Source organism: Ylistrum balloti, unplaced genomic scaffold, assembly GCF_031769215.1.
Source record: "Ylistrum balloti isolate Yb309-2 unplaced genomic scaffold, AGI_CSIRO_Ybal_v1 Utg370416, whole genome shotgun sequence".
Taxonomy (NCBI): domain Eukaryota; kingdom Metazoa; phylum Mollusca; class Bivalvia; order Pectinida; family Pectinidae; genus Ylistrum; species Ylistrum balloti.
In genome coordinates, this window is record NW_026782282.1 from 751,345 (window position 1) to 770,491 (window position 19,147).

General features: G+C 36.1%; 3 protein-coding genes and 1 non-coding gene across 4 annotated transcripts in view; 3 read left to right on the top strand and 1 right to left on the bottom strand.

Annotated features, from left to right (window-relative positions):
• Positions 1-13,719, bottom strand: part of LOC132554570 (VPS35 endosomal protein-sorting factor-like) — a gene marked incomplete at its 5' end in the record, with an annotated part of 29,820 nt that extends 16,101 nt beyond the window's left edge. Inside the window, 9 exons of the mRNA XM_060218895.1 lie at positions 1,006-1,150; positions 2,224-2,301; positions 2,597-2,681; positions 3,141-3,269; positions 3,636-3,715; positions 4,423-4,570; positions 6,359-6,544; positions 6,898-6,988; positions 13,694-13,719. Of these exons, the coding sequence (XP_060074878.1) occupies positions 1,006-1,150; positions 2,224-2,301; positions 2,597-2,681; positions 3,141-3,269; positions 3,636-3,715; positions 4,423-4,570; positions 6,359-6,544; positions 6,898-6,988; positions 13,694-13,719 (968 nt within the window). The remainder of the gene's footprint in view (positions 1-1,005; positions 1,151-2,223; positions 2,302-2,596; positions 2,682-3,140; positions 3,270-3,635; positions 3,716-4,422; positions 4,571-6,358; positions 6,545-6,897; positions 6,989-13,693) is intronic.
• LOC132554539 (mediator of RNA polymerase II transcription subunit 9-like) lies at positions 8,157-9,565 on the top strand. Its single transcript, XM_060218864.1, has 2 exons — positions 8,157-8,231; positions 9,348-9,565. Exons 1-2 carry the CDS (start codon positions 8,167-8,169, stop codon positions 9,559-9,561), a joined length of 279 nt encoding a protein of 92 aa, XP_060074847.1. The 5' UTR covers positions 8,157-8,166; the 3' UTR covers positions 9,562-9,565.
• On the top strand, positions 8,529-8,601 carry Trnak-uuu (transfer RNA lysine (anticodon UUU)). Its single transcript has one exon. It is a non-coding gene; the product is annotated as a tRNA-Lys (tRNA).
• On the top strand, positions 9,782-10,424 carry LOC132554538 (gem-associated protein 6-like). Its single transcript, XM_060218863.1, has one exon. The coding sequence runs from the start codon at positions 9,806-9,808 to the stop codon at positions 10,340-10,342; it is 537 nt and encodes a 178-aa protein (XP_060074846.1). The 5' UTR covers positions 9,782-9,805; the 3' UTR covers positions 10,343-10,424.
• Positions 13,720-19,147: the final 5,428 nt, after the last annotated feature.

Genomic DNA, 19,147 nt, shown 5'->3' on the forward strand with positions numbered 1-19,147 from the left:
TAGAAATAACAATATTAGATTCCTTGTATATCGTACTCCATAGAAATAACAATATTAAGATTCATTGTATATCGTACTCCATAGAAATAACAATATTAAGATTCATTGTATATCGTACTCCATAGAAATAACAATATTAAGATTCATTATATATCGTACTCCATAGAAATAACAATATTAAGATTCATTGTATATCGTACTCCATAGAAATAACAATATTATAGATTCATTGTATATCGTACTCCATAGAAATAACAATATTAAGATTCAATGTATATCGTACTCCATAGAAATAACAATATTAAGATTCATTATATATCGTACTCCATAGAAATAACAATATTAAGATTCATTGTATATCGTACTCCATATCATATTTCCATATCAAATTATGATGGCAACTGTAAGATTTCTACATAGTCTTCATTAAACCTGTATCCACAAAGTTAGATTTAAATCAACTTGACATATTTCAAGCAGTGAGATTACCAGTTGATCATTTTTCAACAAGACTACAAAGTGGAAATTAAGTATAGATTTATTACAGGTACAATATCCTGTAATTAGTATATCACTCAATCAAAATTCTAATTTTTCTTATTCACTACATATCAAAGATTTTACATATAGTAAGTATATACATGAGTGGTCAGGTGTCACAGTGATAATGCACTCGCCTTTCACTGAGATGTCTGGCGTTTGATTCCCTGAGCGGACGTGAAAAGATACAAGTGAGTTTTCCCTGAATACTCTTGTTTCCTCCTATATTAAGACCCCCTTGTTTACTTCCATCCAGGCCAACAAAAGCGATTCATACAAACTGACAGCTTCTTTCGCAATTGTTGTAAAATGTACTACTGGTAATTGTTCTGACTTATAACAGTATACTACATATAACATAGTCAATGATTTCATTTTTACCTGTAAAACAATGTAAGGAAAAAGGTTAAGTATAGTAATAAGTTTTATTTCTAAGCAAATTCTGACTTAACTTGAAATATTTACCCTTGGTTGAGATAGCTGTAACACTTCAGAATGGCTGTTTCCACATAGAATCGAGGTATCAGCTCCCGTATCGATGCTATCTTGTAAAACCAGTTCCGACATGTCTCTTTGGCCGACTCAGGCACTTGGTCAGGTGTGAAATTGTCTGTGAAGTATAAACAGATTAGACTGTCTCAAAGGTAAACCTCTGTTTTGAAAAGGTAAACCTCTGTTTTGAAAAGGTGTTTACCTTTTCAAAACAGAGGTTTACCTTTTCAAAACAGAGGTTTTGAAAAGGTAAACATCTGTTTTGAAAAGGTAAACATCTGTGTTGAAAAAGTAAAGAGGTTTTTATTACTGAGTCAATAGATTAGTTTTCTCTTTTCTTAATAGTATATTCTGACTAGAAAATATCTGTCACCATGACCTTACCTGGAATATTCAAATAGGGTAATTACTTATACTACAGTGTATACAGCACCACAGTCATGAAGAGCATTTGATTATACCATATCTGTGTCTTGAGAAGATGATTTTGAAAATTTAAGTCTATTTGACCCCTTTTCGCCCCGCCCATCAGCCCCTGGGGGTCAGTCAGAATCAAAATGGGCATACCATCAGGCGGTCACCCTTCACTCATAATTCCAACCATGTATAAAATATTTCTAATGGAAATTAAACAAATTATACCCAAAAATCTAGTTTTCATATATAAACTGTAGTAAAATTTACCACCTCCCCACGGGGTAATGTGAGACCCTAAGGCCATGAAATTCACAATTTTGGTACAGCACCTTAAGATGCTTCCACTCATGAAGAGTATTTGATTCTACCATATATGGGTCTTGAGAAGAAGATTTTTGAAATCTGAGTCAATATAACCACTTTTGACCTTACCCCTCAGGCCCCTGGGGGGTGGGGACTGTATAATTCACAAAATTGGTTCATCTTAGGCTTGGGAAGGTTTCTGCAAAATTTCATTGAAATCGGATCAGGGTTTTTTTAGAAGTGGAGGGTGTTAAATTGTTTACAAACGCAAGGCACGTGATGCCAGATGAAGGGTATTAGAATAGATCACCATGAGACTTTGTCTCAGGTGACCTAAAAAACTCCAGTTTGACCTCACTGATAATAACCAAAGTTTGCTCTTTTGATAAAATTGTACAGAGAGGGGCAAAGAGTGTCCAGCAAAGTCTGAAGAATTTTTATTTTTGTCCTGTTTTCTGCTGACATACCCACCAGGTAATTTGACTGGAACTCCACTTCCTGGTGGGTAATACATGGCTTTTTCCTTCAGTCTGTCATATACCAATCTTCCTATAATGAAAGAAAAATCACTAAATCACAACAGGTACATTTCTTAAATATCAGCTTTGTTTTTATGGCTCAAGATGTTATCTCCTGACTTCTTCATATTTCATATTTTCCTTCAAATAAAATGAAAGCTTGACAAGACATTTCTCTTATGTGTGATGTAGAGGTAGACATCTCAGCCTAGGGAGTAAGATTTTTTAAGTGCAGCACCATAACTTCAACTAGGAAAATGTGTAGACATCAACAATATTTATAATGAAGGTTGTTAAAGAGTACATGGACAGCAAGGCACACCTACCAAATGTGTCCAGTATGTCTGTAATAAGGACAAACTTGCTGGGGTAGAATTGGATCACTGACGTGTCTGCTAACAGCTTGGAACACTAAAAACAAGGAGATAAATATATTAATTATCTTCAGTGTAATAATACAATGGCATTCACTGTAGGTTTCGTGACAATGTATTGCAATCACCTCTAGAACCGAGATTTGTTAGTATAAAAGTGTATTTACTAGGATAATCAGCCTAATTCCATAATACGATAATTTAAGGCTATTTCAGAATTAGAAGTACTGTGAAATCATTAATTTTTGTGGGGAATTTATTTTCATTGATTTCTCATATATTTTTAATCCACAAAAAATTCATATGTCCACAAACTCGTAATATAGGTGTAAGTTGATGTAATAAGCTCTATTCATCCACAAAATCAAATATCTATGAAACAGAGACTGATGAAAATGTACAATTTTACATTATGTAGGGGTTGTAAAAAATCATGGTATACCACCCCCTTCCAAAAAGATAACACCACAACTAGATAATGAATGATGTATCATACCTGGATAGCTATTTTAAGAGCCTTCACTCTTTGATCATTGTCCCAGGCATTTATAAGAGCTTGGTTCAGTTCATCGATGCGGTTCACATAATCCTGTTGACTAAGGTTCAACATTTCTTGAACAGACCCCTAAAACAGTGAGTGATTACACTAACCATCATCTATAAAATTCAATATTTCCTTTTAAATCATTTAGACAAAACTGAATCCTGAGACTACAACCTACATTTTAATGTAAAGAAACATAACCCGTAACCTTATGATAAACACATGATGCAAATTGATAAGATTCACAGCAAATCACACTCTCAAACTGATAAAATTCACAGCCAATCACACTGTCTTTCTTTCAGTAGCGTTTCTTGAATTAGAGATTGAAATAACTTTTAATGGTGGAAAATACAATGTTTTCTCAAAGTCTATAAATTGTGTTTTCATTGTTGTTCATGTAATGCTTAATGTTTACCTAATACAAAAAGAAAAGAAAACACAAACCTCTTCAAAGTCATCCAATTGTTCCAGTCTGTTTCTGACTTTGTCTGTCACTGTGGTGGCCGTCACTGCCTTGATGACAACTATTTTAATACAAAATGTCATAATTACGATGCTATCTTAATAATTATCACAACTATACACGTATATACATTTAAAGACCAAATCATTCTGATTTTTTTTCGCATAATAATTGAAGTGGTGGGAAAGTGATAACCTTCCACAGAACCCATTCACAAAGATGACTGTGAAATGGCATGAAGATTATGATTTGTGGTTCTTAGTACTTAGCCTTAGTTTATACAATTAACCACAGGTGTTGTTATTTTTCTTGTGGACCTGTTATAATCACATTGTAAACAAAACCGAATATGACTAGCAATACAAAAGAAAACCCTGTAAAACAGCTCACTTCTTCAGGAATTATGTGTACTGTTTGTATTTATATACCAGCTGTAATTTTATTGTAACACTTTTTGCACTGAACAAATCTGATTCATATAATTGTAGATTCTATACATTGATTATATGGCTACTCTTTGGACATGCTAATTATGCCATTGCACTAATTTTCCATAAAAGTGATTACACCCTAAAATTTGATTGTGCCAAATAAGGAACTCTGACAATATCTGAAGGTTTTACTGTTTTGTTTTTTTTTTGTGCATCACTTTTAACAAACGTGAGCACTCAACTGCAGCTCTTGTAAAACCCTATCATATCAACCCATAGTTTATCTTTGATAAATACATTGGATATTCTCCTCAATTTTTGTGTGCAATTCTCATACCTTTCTCCTTATCTGAAGCTGACAAAAAGCTGGTGGTAATGGAGAGTTTCTCTGAAGTGCTGTACTTGGTAAGAATGCTGGCTTTCTTGGCACTCCATGGTTCAAAAGTTTCATCCAGATCATCACTTGGATTGTGTGTCCTATTCTCCTACAAGGCAAGATATGTAATGCATACTTTGCTATACATGCTTACTGGTATATCGACAAAATCAAAGCAATAAGTAAGCACCTTCATTAGTCATAACATTTACTTTACCTATGAGTGGGCCAACACGATGCCTCTGACTCAAATCAAGGGGTTTGGCTTATTACAGGACGATGAAATAGTGCTGTAGGCAATTCTATTGAAATGCAGCTTGCTACCAAACATGTAGTAGTAAACATGCATTTATTTTCAGATATACTGGTGAAACATGTCAAGCAAGTGCAAAGAATGACTGTGGAGCTTAGAAGCAACAGCCACAATATACAGTCGAAACTGGTTATCTCGAAATTAAAGGGACTGTGGGAAATATTTCCACTTATCCTATTTTCAACTCAAACCATGTGTATAAATAAGGTTGATGATATCAGTTTCCTGAAATATACAGTCAAAACTGGTTATCTCGAAAATTATAGGGACTGTGGGAATTATTTCCACTTATCCTACTTTCGACTCAAACTATGTGTATAATAAGGTTGACGATATCAGCTTCATGACATTGATTATGGTTGAACAAAGTAGGGCTGCGATAGCACGCAAACAGTGTAATTTATTTTGTTGTTTGAAATGGCAGTAAATAAACAAGTCAATTTATTTCTACTTTCTCCTTTTATTGTCTTTTCATCCAAACAACCAAACATGTAACAACAACTTTATTCAAATATATTTGTACTAACGTTGTTCTGTCCCACTCACATATTCTTACTGACCAAGCACATATATATCATATATTTTACGGAATGACAATTAAAAAAAACGAGAAAAACAAATTTGCTTTTGATACACTACAAGAAGTGATGTATAAAGCCACAGATCATATCAATATGACTTTTTTATGAATAAATAAACATATGAAAAACACAGCCCTAGAAAGTTTTTACCTGTTACTGAAAACATCGTGCAAGCACTAGAATTAAAAAATCATGCACAGATATAGACTCAACCAATGAAAATACTTTCAGCACTTCATTGTCCAAATGCTAAACCTGACAAGGTGCCTGATCACAGTCCTTCAGTAAACAACCTCAAAATTAGTTTCTCACGGAATTTTGGGAATCAGATTTCATCAAAAAGTTTGTACTGGTTTGGCGGTTTCGTCTTTATCGTTCCTGAAGATGCACACAACCAAGCTAAATGGTTTTATGTTTTTTGTAAACGCGCTTCTTTTTTTAACAAATAGGTACGTCATTGCTACAGGATGTTGACACTAATTAAGAAGCAAACCTTTCACTGGATAATTAAACTGGTAATTAATCGCCAGAGATGAAGTTTTGTGTGTATGATAGACCGATAGGCAGTAATAAGCCATGTCTTACACACAGGTGACTTTCTACGTTGTGTATGTATTGACCAATTTCGTCAGAAAATGTGCTGATGTTTTGAAAAAAAATAATTTCGAGACAACGAATGACTTTTCCTGTGCTTTACAATTGAAGGGAGTGAAAAGTCGCTTCGATCCAACCAAAATTTTGACTCAATGAAATCCGAACTAAATTTACAAAAATGTAGAAGGAAAAAAATCAGGCCTTGAAAATCATTTCGACTCAAGCAATTCCAAGACAACAAATTTCTTTAAAAGATGTGTTCAATTGTTGTAAGTTACAAAAAACAGCAAAATTAATTGCAAATCACCACTACTTTCTTTCTTCACCCTTGCCAAAATACTGCTTATATTTAAAGACACTGACCATGTATTATCTATATATATCTATTGAAATTCCTCCTTGGGAATACCTTCAGACTGGAGCTTCGGGTCTTAGATGTACTCTGTGTGTGGACTTCAGCAGCAAACATAGACAATGGATCTGAACCCTCCAAAGCAGAACTTAAGGGATCAAATATTTCAGTCTTTACAGGTTTGCTGGCCCCTGCTCCTTTTATAGGTGTCCCACGTTTTTCTGTACTTTTTACTTCCACAACCTGAAGGAGAAAACTTCAAATTAATCTGTTGGTAAATTAGCTGTTATGTCTTAGTTACAACAAATACACATGTATTTTCCCATGTAATTTAAGTACAGGGCTCTCACACCCCATTTTGGGACTGGGGCCCAGGGCCCTTAGAATTGGGAAAAATAGCTTTGTTTTCCTTAGAATTGGGAAAACTTGGGGTCTAAATTGGGTAAAAAAAAAAACTATTTTGCATTGGGAATGGGGCTGTATATTTAAAATATTTCATAACCCTCACAAATTATTCAATAATAATCACATTCTTGCAACAATTTAAAACAAAAATAAATTAAATGATGAAAGTAAAAGGAAGATTTATTTCTTACACTAATAGTTTTCAATGGATGGCTGATAGTCTCCTCAAGTTGGACATTTTTTTTCTTCGCTTCCAGATAATAGTTTCTTTTTCTTGGGACCCTGGAATGAAATCAATGGACACAATATATCACTGCATTTCAAAATGTAAAAGTACCATCCTAGTACATATAGTTACAGCATTGGTGCAGAACTTTACATGAACATTAAGTGAAATGGTGTTAACAGTCCCCATGTTGTATTTTGCTATTGTCTTTTTACAACTTGAGAGATACACAGTAGGGAGAACCAACACTCTTATTGTTTAAAAAAGCGACAATGTTCCTGAACGGATACCATGCGGTATTCACTAGAGATCCTTGTCATGTATAAACATATAAGTAAAATAAAGGCATCTCAACATCCACAAACAGTTCTTCTTTTTATTCCGTTTGGTACATCGTCGACATGTTTGGACTGCTATGCGGCCATCATCAGGTCAACGATGTACCAAACGGAATAAAAAGAAGAACTGTCCGTGGATGTTGAGATTCCTTTATTTACTTCTATCTTTTTTACAACTTGTTACTGAAGTGAAGAAAGTGAAGAAGACAAGAAGGAAGTAAATCCAACAATGTTAATTGCTACCGATGACCATGACAAGTGACTGGAAATCCATTCATATACAAACTTTCCAAGTGTATAGTACAAGTAATGACAACGGCTGAATTAAAAACATTACTGGTTTATCAAACTTTACGTGGATATCGTTTTTTGTGTATTGTCTTATGGTAAAGCAAACAAAGAAATAGAAAGACATGTTGTAAGTTTAAAAAGAAAAATAAGAAATTAAGCAGGCATCGTTGAAGAGTAAAGTATATCGCTCCGACCTACGAGTAACAGGAACATGCTAGTTTTTCTTGATTATCGTAACTTTAACAGTAAGTACGTAAGAAATATATTGACACATTCTAAATAGTGTGTGCTTTATCTCAGTGGTGATTGGAGTAACACCTGATGGATAACAATTGAGAAGAACCAGAAATCATAACAAACCATTCGTAAGTCGCCATTTTGTACAAGCATGTCACATGACTTTACAGGGACGCCTCCTGACCATTTTAGTTTCGTATTCATAGATAAGGCGTATATATGAAACAATAATTTTAATGTTATAATGTGATTTTACAAATAGGATAATTGTCAGTCATTTCTATAACACTTTATTTCATTTTCTTCAATCACATCAGATACGAAAACAGAAATAACTGACATAGGTGAGTTCGTTCGTTTTACGAACGATGGCTGAACAAGCAGCAGAAAATGAATTGAGTTTCTTGGCTTTGGTTTGTGACGTCCTCAAAAGGTATGCCTAATTGTAATACTATTTCTATCTTATTGCACTTTATCGTACCATAGCCTTTGATGGTGTATGGAGTTGCTTTGAAAGACGATCGAGGCTTAACAGACGCCAGAACAGAGAGAACAAGCAGTTTAAGACAACGAAGCTGATCGTAAAATATTTTGCATCGGATTGCTAATAATCAACAAAAAACAAGGAAAGGGAGACATAAATCGCACTTTTGACTTTGTTTTAGTAGACAAAAAACGTTTTAAGCTTTCTATGGATAATAACAAATTACGGTTTACCTATGTGTATGAAGCCCGCGTAGCTCAGTCGGTAGAGCATCAGACTTTTAATCTGAGGGTCTAGGGTTCGAGTCCCTACGTGGGCGAAAAATTTTTTTCCCAGTCACAAAATTTCCATTTGAAATCATCTTCAAAGTTTTTTTCCATTTTGAAATATCAGTAGATGTTTAGTTTTCTTTTGTTACCTAATGGTATTCTGAATGTCATATTCCTGAAAATATGGGATCTATCTTTAATTCTATGAATGTTCGTTGGGACGACTTTTTTTAACAAATTAAAACTTTGCAAAACCAGTCAACATAGAGTTGCACAAATGATACCTTGCTCTTTTACTAAAAGTTAACATAACCAAGCTAGCATAAATGCAAAAAGTTTCTAGATTAGGTCACTTGAATGATTGAAATCAAGTCATTTAAAGCCGATTTTTTATGCAATCTTGAAAAGCATCTTCTTTCTTATTGCTCTTATGGGGGGAAAATGTGCAGGTAAAGATTAATAAAACATACTGATTCTTACAAATTACATACAGAATAAAAGCTTAACACATGGAGATTTTCCCATGGACTATGAAGCAGCATACAGATTTACATACCATTTTAGACTAAAAAATAATTAAACCCTTTTAACTTCAACATCAGACCACTTTTCATGTTTAATTCTGTACAATATCTATCAAATGAAAGAAGCCATTTCACCTAATTTGACCTCTTTGACCTTTATCTAAGGACATGTGTTTAATGTTTTATTGATCTGTTGATTTTGACCAATGTTATCAGGCTTTGTCAAAATCTATTTGAATTGACTTTTGTGATTTTTTTTTCCTTCTGTTTAGTATTGAAAAAGAATCGCACGATGTGTCACAGAAGATGACAGACCTGAAGAGTCAATTACAGAGAGCACGAGAATGCGTTGAAAAAATGCCTGGAATTCAATACAGCAAAACAGAGCAGCTAAAACAGATTGATGTCCTTCGTAACCAACTAGCCGTCAAGACAGAATTACTTCAGAAGTACAAACACATGCAAACATTTGATTTATCTCAGTAAAGTTATCAGCATCAAGGATCACCTACCAATGTCGGCATACATCAACACTGCATCAATAGACATAATTTAGTATGTTAGATCTTCTCATTAGATGTGATCACAGCACCATTTTTTAAACATACTTATTTTGATACCATTGTATATATATTTTTACTGTTTTGATTTTTTTTTTTTTTTTTTTTGTTACTTTGAGTACAAATCTTAGATTGGTATATTTTTGTGGGGGGAAAAAAGAAACATTCAGATGTCTGACATTAAAAAAGATGATGTGCAGAAGCATCCAATCTTTCACAAAGACCCCGAACAGTGGATGCAGTACATCAATAAAGAAGTTTCAGTTGTGACAGAAGATGGATCGGAGTGGTCAGGATGGGTATATACAATAGACCCTGTCTCAGAAAGCATTGTTCTATTCATGTTTGAAGAAGATAGAACCAAACTAGAGATAGTTATGGGCCATGCTATCAGAACAATTGATATTCTCAACAGTGAGACACAGACTCACAAAGATAAGTTAGACCAACTCTTCAGAACGTTTGAACAGGAAAGTTTCACAGAGGAAGAGATAGAAAGACGAAGACATGTTCTTAAATTATGGCTTGTGAAGAATCTTCTTCCAGTCACTGCTACAGGAAACAATGGTGAAGTTCTGTCCATATCTGATGCTGTATTCATTGAGCCTCCATATGGACCCGACAACTGTCGTAGTACCAATGAGATCATTCTTGGAAGGATTCAGGGCCTTATCAAGAACATGCCAGCAGACCATGAAAACTGGTGACTTTTTAATCATTATTTTCACAAGCACCAGATTTTGTAGCTGTCTTACTTGATAATAAAATAAAACATTTTTCTCTAATTCATGTAGTTATACATAGTACTTGTTTATTTACATGTAAATGTATGGTAAATATTGTGACCTGGTGGATAATACTTGCAGATTGTATAACAAAAAAGCAAATAGTCTTTTTACATATGTATTTATACTTTGTAAAAAGGCATATTCTTAAAGTGTTGTCACTCACTGTTAGTCTGCTGTTCTCGCCCCATGCCCCAAATGACATACTAATAATACATAGTCTTGTCTAATCACACAAATTGGATGTTTTATATGAGAAATACGGCTATTATACGTCACAAATAGCAGAAATTTTAAACATTGCAATCATGATACTAAAATAACTATTGCTATTATGCTAAACAGCTGGAGTTCCAACTATAGCATATGAATGTATATGAATAATAAGACATTTTCCACATAAAGAACATAAGGTTCATTGTGTCTAGTGCCAAAATTTCGGACAAAACTAAACCAAGACCATGTTTTATAACATGCTGCCCCAAACCAGTCTTTCACACCACCTTTTCGTGATACCAGACTAGTCAGCTGCTGAAGGGCTGAGATAGTGGACGAAAAAACCATTGTAATAACAAGACCAGCCATGTAGCACAGACAGCGCCAGTGACCTAAGGTCAAACTGTTAGTCTGTCTGTTATCAATGATGGTCCCCTCGAGGTCGATACAACAAATCTTAGCCCCCTCCCTGCAAATCCACCAGATACAATGTCTGAGACGATTCACAATAACTATTTTAGGTATGGAGGCCTGAAGATACTTACAAAATTAATAAAAATGGACGATTTACTTACAAAGTGATATTTTCATCCTGTAAAACACCCTGATATACGATCACAGCTTAATGGTCGAGAAATTTTGAATCAAGTTGCTTCGTAGACGACAGAAAAATCATGGACCCTTAATTGTATCATATACTCTGTATAATGTTTTATTTCTATTAAAGAGAAATAGATATGCACATATTACATAAAATCTAAGGACATATAACTGCTTGGAGATTCAATTTATAGAATATTTAAAAACCTCTGTAATTTGTAATGACGGTAAATGCAAGAACATGATAGTTCAATGCTTAAGAAGTTTCCTTTCTGTGCCAATATAGTAGCAATATGTTTATTTAAAACAAAGTTTTCAATACTAGAGTATGGATTGTTAGTATGATGCTGAATAATTTATCACTTTTGAAGATCAGGCATAATACCAAATCATTCTGGGATGTAGAAATTTGGCGGATTGGTGGTCGCAGTAGGAATTTGGGGGGGGGGGGGGAAGAAAAAAAGTCATTTTGTAAGAGTTTGGGAGATTACAAAAAGACACACCAGTGAATAGCACTTTTCAATGACATAAATTTGGATTTCTGTAGAGCAAAATGATAGATTTAAATGTAGCAAACAGCTTGTAGGACTCGTCAGTGATGCTAAAGGCCTAAAATTTTAAACCTATTTGGCATTTGAGGAAAACCAAAGTAGTTGAGAAGAAATATTAAAATCTTAATGGGGAGGTGCATTAGCCCCATAATTCAATGAATTATATCTAAAAATTTTAGAGACTGAATACATTGGCAAGTAAAAAAAAACAAAATTCATGGAAGTAGATAAGGAAGAATCTGAAAACTGTTCTTGAGTTTATAACCAACAAACAAACATACAGTTTGCATTTGACTTTTTTGATGTACCAAAGCACCTGACTTCTGATGATGATGATAATAGTTTATCGTCTCTGTGACTCTGCCCGTCGCCGGGCATTGTCCAATCGACATGTGTCGATTCTCTGGCGACGTGAGGGGGTGCTCCCCTAATGGGTTGGAGTCGTCTGGGTATTAACTGGTCTGTAATTTGGATACTACTTCTTAGTCTAAAGGTTATCTTGTGGTGATGTGTCTGGATTTCAGGCAGTGGAGGGGGTCCTCGTCTTCTTTTCCTGCCGAATCTCCAGACTGCCTTACTATGATTATTAATTTTTGATCATGGGAAATTTAGAAGTCCTTTCGAAAGAGAATAAAAATGACATTAGGCAGAATGTTGTTATGTTTAATTTGGATTTATACAGGCTCATGGGCAGCGTTAGGTGCCTACTCTTATTATCAATAACCACAGGAGGATCTTTTTTGTGCGAGGTTGGACAATTCTCACACAGGCCTCCATTTAAAGTCCTGTCTGCTGGACTATGATTAGTTGTTAGTTGCTGCTGGTGTGAAAATTACTACTTTACGTCCCATCTGCTTAACCTTCCGACCACAGTACAAGTAAACTGCTCTGCTTTCCAAAATGTCTGTCGTTTCTCTAATTCCATTCTGTCCCTTCAACATACATTGTTTCACCTTACCGACTTGCATCTATTTGTGCTAATGTGCTTATTTTTAAAAGGGGTTAGTGACGTTGAAGACGATATGTTATGTTGGAGTAGAAAGCGGTATGTTAGTGTAAGGTTTTTCAAGATGGATAGCAGGATTCAATACTCGGGGTGTGGGTGGGGGATTAGGTTGTGTTATGTCTTTATAAGTTGTACCTTGTTAGTACTAAAATTTTTTTTTTTTTTGACTGAGAAGATAGATGTATAGAAGACTGAGAAATAAATATGTAATAATTTCTGCTTATTGTACGGCTATGAGTCCTATTGTGTTTATTAGAATAACTATCTGGGTTTAAAGGGTTCAGATATCTGAGTTACTGCTACTTTATATCTGATTTTGGGTTGTATGTGTTTAGATAGTGTGTACTTGTCTTCGATGTTATGTATGTTGTGTTCCTTTAGGTTAGTTTTCTATTTCTCGTGCGAGAGTTTTCTGTGGTGTTTATGCTGTCTTATTTGTCTTGTGAATGGCGGGTGGGGGACAGATAAGTATGTTTATGGGGTTGTTTTGTCTTGTGAATGGCGGGTGGGGGACAGATTAGTATGTTTAAGGGGTTGTTTTGTCTTGGGAATGGCGGGTGGGGGACAGATTAGTATGTTTATGGGGTTGTTTTGTCTTGGGATTGGCGGGTGGGGGACAGATTAGTATGTTTATGGGGTTGTTTTGTCTTGGGAATGGCGGGTGGGGGACAGATTAGTATGTTTATGGGGTTGTTTTGTCTTGGGAATGGCAGGTGGGGGACAGATTAGTATGTTTATGGGGTTGTTTTGTTTTCTTGTGTATTTTGGTGAATATGTTTGTTGTTTGGTTTGTATATGCATTTATTGGGATTGTGTTTAGTCATACTGCCCTTCGTCCAGCGTTGAATAAATTGCTCTGTATAAAGACTTATCGAAAGCTATTTATCCCCTTTTTCCTACCTAACTGGGTTCCAGAAGCTACCAGTCAGTTACAAAGCCTGAATCCAACTGATCATCAGTCCATGACCGTTGTATCCTGAGGTTCCATGCTGGATGTATGACCTTGCAGTTGAGTAGTTGTGCAGATATAAATAGAAAACATGTAATCAAACATGAAAATTCGTCATGAATCCTAAATATAGGAATTTCCAGGAGAAACCCCCATCTATTAATAGTAATCCATTAGATATAAACAGAAAACAAATCAATGCACTATCCTCAGTATTCACGGCACAGGATATCAGCCATCCGAAGGCGGATTTAATCTGTAAGTATATTATATCTGTAAATTTACTGATAATACCTTATGATTGTGTTTAAAATCGAATTGTATTGTGCTGTATAGGTAACTGTGCAATAAACGATTCGTGAATCCTAAATATAGGAATTTCCAGGAGAAACCCCCATCTATTAATAGTAATCCATTAGATATAAACAGAAAACAAATCAATGCACTATCCTCAGTATTAACGGCACAGGATATCAGCCATCCGAAGGTGGATTTAATCTGTAAGTATATTATATCTGTAAATTTACTGATAATACCTTATGATTGTGTTTAAAATCGAATTGAATCGTGCTGTATAGGTAACTGTGCAATAAACGATTCGTTGTCGTGTGCTGTAACACTACAATTGATCACGAGTATAAATTTTTAGATCTTTGAATGACTAGTACAGTTTAAGCAAGATTTAATATTAGTGTTTATCACATTTTGTAAATGTTGTTGGGATTAAACGCGGTAAATAACAAGAAACCAACAGGCATACTAACAAACTTCAAACACGTGCGAATACATATCGCACAAGGAATAGATTATACGGAGGACTTTCTCTCATGGTGACCACTGGCGTAGGCAAGTGGGGGGAAGGGGTGGGGCAACCAGTATTATTGTGTCGTTATTTTCCTTCAAAATACGCTCAAAATGCAGAAAATGGAGCCAAAATTTTCAAAATTTTCTGGGGGAGGACCCCCCAACCCTCGCCAAAGCTTCGCGCCTTTGGCGCTCGCGACGCACGGCTCGGCTTCGCCGGCGTTGCCAGATTTTTGTCCCCCACCCCCAACTTTAGATCCTGGCTACGCCACTTATGGTGACCTATATTCTAATACCTTTCATTCTGGGTCGTGCATCATGCGTCCGTAAACAACTTTACACTTTTGACGGATCCGCTTTCAATAAAATTTTGCAGAAACCTTCCCTGGCCTGAGATGAACCTGAGATGAACCAAATGTCAAATTGACTCAGATTTTCAAAAATATTTTTCTCAATATCCATAAATAGTAGAATCAATGACTTTTCATTAATGGAAGGTCCTTTACCTAAATTGTGAATTTCATGGCCCCAGGGTCTCATATTATAGGAAAAACTATATTTTTGAGCATAATTTGTTTAATTTCCATTAGAAATATTTAAACTTGGTTAGAATTATGAGTGAAGGATAATGGCTTAATGGTATGCCCATTTTGATCCAGACTGACCCCCCCTGGGACTGATGGGCGGGGCCAAAAGGGGCCAAATTGACTTAAAAAAAAAAAAAAAAAGACCCAGATATGGTATAATCAGGGACGTGATATATACGTCCCTGGTATAATCAAATGCTCTCCATAGATGGAAGCAACTTAAGGTGACCAAAATGAGTCTATTACTTCCTGGGGAGAAAATATCCTTTTCAACTTAACTGTAAAAAAAAAAAAAAAAAATAGAAAAAAATTGCATTTTAGTATAACTTTGGTTATTTCCCATTTGAAATAACTTTATCAGAATTATCAGTATAGAATGACAGATTTGATGTTAAGCATGTATTGACACTGTCTATATTCAGTGTCACATTTCTGTGTTGTCACTTGATAACTATCCTCTAACCTTTATATTCAATATTGCTTATCCCAGGTGACCGTCAAGGCCGCAAGGCCTCTTGTTAGAATTAAATATGGTCTTCATTTTGGGATAGTTTTTATACTAGGTAGGGAGAGACACTTGAAGTTGTACAGAGATGGTAAAGGCGATGTTCTGTAAATCCATACATTAAAAAATCCATTTGCAGTATCTGAATTAAACCCATACTTCGTCTACATTTGAAGCTTTAAAACAGCCAGCAGTTGCAGGAAAGTGATCTCTCCGAAAACGGCTTGTCACATGGTCATATATGTGTACTTACATTGTTCTTGTTCAAAGTTTTCAGTGTAAAACTTGTCCCTCTTTTCATTCTTTTTAAGTATGAATTACACTTTTATAATCATGATGGGGTCCTAAGATTACAGGTAATAGAGGAGAATACAGTAATCTCCCCTGTGTGTTCATTTATGAGTCATTGTCATAGAGAGTGGGAGAGAAGTATGCTTACGTATGTGCGAGTATGTGTGTGTATAGGGATAGGTGTGTAGGTGTATGGGATTGTGTACGAGCAGGTGTACCCTGATGTATTGTCAGTTGTGTCCACTAAGGTGTGGCAATTTCCGGAAATGTCTCACTGTTTCACGGATGTTGTACAACACAAAATCATTTTGAAACCGGATGCAAAACCTAAGCACCAGCGTCCTTATCGTTTACCTCCGGACAAAAGAGAAGTTCTTCGGCATCAGCTGGATGAGCTCCTGGAACAGGGAATCATTGCCCCTGTTAGTGAAGCAGAAAAAAATCATCATAACAAGTCCAGTTGTATTAGTCACAAAGAGAGCACAGAGCAGTCAACCAAACAAACCAATCACAAGGCAGTCTAGCTTATCTCAATTCAGGTTCTGTGTTGACTTTCGCAACCTTAATTCTCAAACACAAACATTTCAATATCAGATACCCAACTTGAAAGAATTGACAGAATCATTTTCAAATCAACATCCTCAGTACTTTACTTCAATTGATTTAAGTTCAGGCTTTTTCCAAATGCCTCTTGATCGAGACAGTTCCAAATTCACTGCTTTCAATACCTGTTTTGGAACATTCCAATTCCGTCGTCTGCCTATGGGTCTGAGCTCAGCACCAAGTACATTTCAATTGCTTATGGATAAAGTGCTTAGAGGACTAACATTCAAATCCTGTTTATACTATCTGGATGACATCTTAATAACTTCTGCAACTTTTGAACAACATCTGAGGGATATTTCTGAAGTATTTCAGAGACTTCAATCTGCTGGATTGAAATTAGGGCCAAATAAATGCTCATTTGCACAAGAGTCTTGCATATTTTTAGGACACAAAATTTCTAAGGATGGAATTTCACCACCTCCAGATCGGGTACAGGCAATCAAAGATTTCTCTCCTCCAACAAATCTCAAAGGTTTGAGAAGACTTCTAGGGATGTTCAATTGGTTCCGGAAATTTATTCCGAATTATAGTACAGTTGCGGAACCACTACTACGCTTGACAAGGAAGGGGATCACGTTTCGATGGACATCATTACAAGAGGATGCTTTAACACACTTGAAGGACTTGCTTGTAAATTCAGATGTCCTTGCCTTTCCCAACTACAATATACCATTTCATCTTGCAGTTGACACGTCTTCTCAGGGAATAGGATATATGTTGTACAAGTGTTATCCCAGCGAGTCGAACACATCGGATTCTGTCAAGCGGATTGTCCGTTTTGGATCAAAATCCTTGAATCGTTATCAGCGTTCGTATGGGCCTACAAAGTTAGAGCTTTTGGGCATGGTGACAGCAATATTGGATTGTAAGTCTTATGTCCAAGGAAGACACTTCTTTGTAGAGTGTGACCACCAGGCACTTAGGCCACTGTTTCAAAAACAGATGAAAGGGGCAATCTATGAACGATGGGTTGCGATACTCCAACAATTCAACTTCACATTACAGTATAAGCCAGCCACAGAGATGGTAGTGCCAGATGCACTATCCCGCTGTGTAGAGGAACATTCAGCTTGCCCAATCCAAAGTCCTGCTGAGGATGATCCGTTCTTTCCTTATGCAGATGACAATGCAGGAGATATTCACTTGCCCGGAGGACATCGTCTTTGTGATTTGATGAGAGCCCACTTATCTTCAAGTCAGTGCTATGACCAGGTGAACAATATACAATCAGCCCGTCTACAATCACCTGTTTTGGTTATTCCCTCGAGACCAGCCCTTGGTCACGATGAAGATGATGGGTATGATGGTGATTCTGAGGACCAGAATCAAACTAAATCTGGCAAACGACGAAGAACACAGTATCTTCGGCCACCCCAACTTTGAAAAAGCATTCATCTACTTGTGAGTCGAGAAACATGCCATCCGGAGATAGCGGTACTTTGGTTCCGAAGAACAATATTCCTTTCCAAACCGACTGTAAACATCACTCCCAGATGGATTTTGGTTGTGAAGTAAGTGACATGCAGGTTGCCGGACATGATTTACAGTCCCATAGGACAATGCCTAATCCTGAGGATAATCATATTACATTTACAGCAACTACAAAGGAAGATGTTTCGGAAATTGGACAGTTTGCCTTAACCACACAAGATGAGGTGACAGATGTTGACCATTTCATGGTATCAACAGACATTGATTCACCACCTGGCGACAACATTTCAAAGCAGAAGGCTATAAAAAACTTACAGGAGGTCAATTTTCAGAAAGAAAATATATGCAACCTTCAACGGAGTGACCCTACCTTTGGGCCAATAATAGCCTATCTGGAGAACCAGGAATTGCCAGCATCTCAAAAAGAGTGTCGGGAAATTCTTCTGGAATGGTCAGATTATATTCTATTAGATGGAATACTCTTTCATTCACGTATTGCTAAAAGCAAACGGACCAAGTCACTAAAACAATACCAGCTAGCTCTACCACAAGCAATGGTCGGACATGTTCTTCGCCTTTATCATGACTCTACTATGGGAGGACATGGTGGTATCCAACATACCATCGATACTATTAAGGAAAACTATTACTTTCCAAAACTATCTGTTACGGTAACAGAGTATGTACGCTCTTGTCATCAGTGTCAAGCACGCAAGATTACGAAAGTTCATACCAAGGCTGGAATAGTGATGTATCCTACTCCTGCAAAACCTTTTGAAGTTTGGAAAATTGATTTATACGGACCCATACCACGTTCACAAAGAGGAAATATTTACATCTTTACTGCGGTAGACAGTAAGTTCTTATTTGCTCTTCCAATTTCAGCGAAAGATGCCATCTCTGTATCGGAGGGATTATATGTTCTGACCACCACATATGGAGCATGTAGGACGCTCATTTCTGACCAGGGTACAGAATTTATGTCCCGGTGTACGGCTGAAGTTTGTAGATTACTGGATGTAAAACAGGATTTCACTCCCAGTTTTGCACACCATTGTTTGGGCTCTGTTGAAAGAACCCATCGCACTCTAGCTGAAAGGCTCACCCCGTTCTTCAAGAAAGGACATCAATGGGACAATGTCTTATCATCAATAATATTTTCGATGAACAGTACAGTGAAT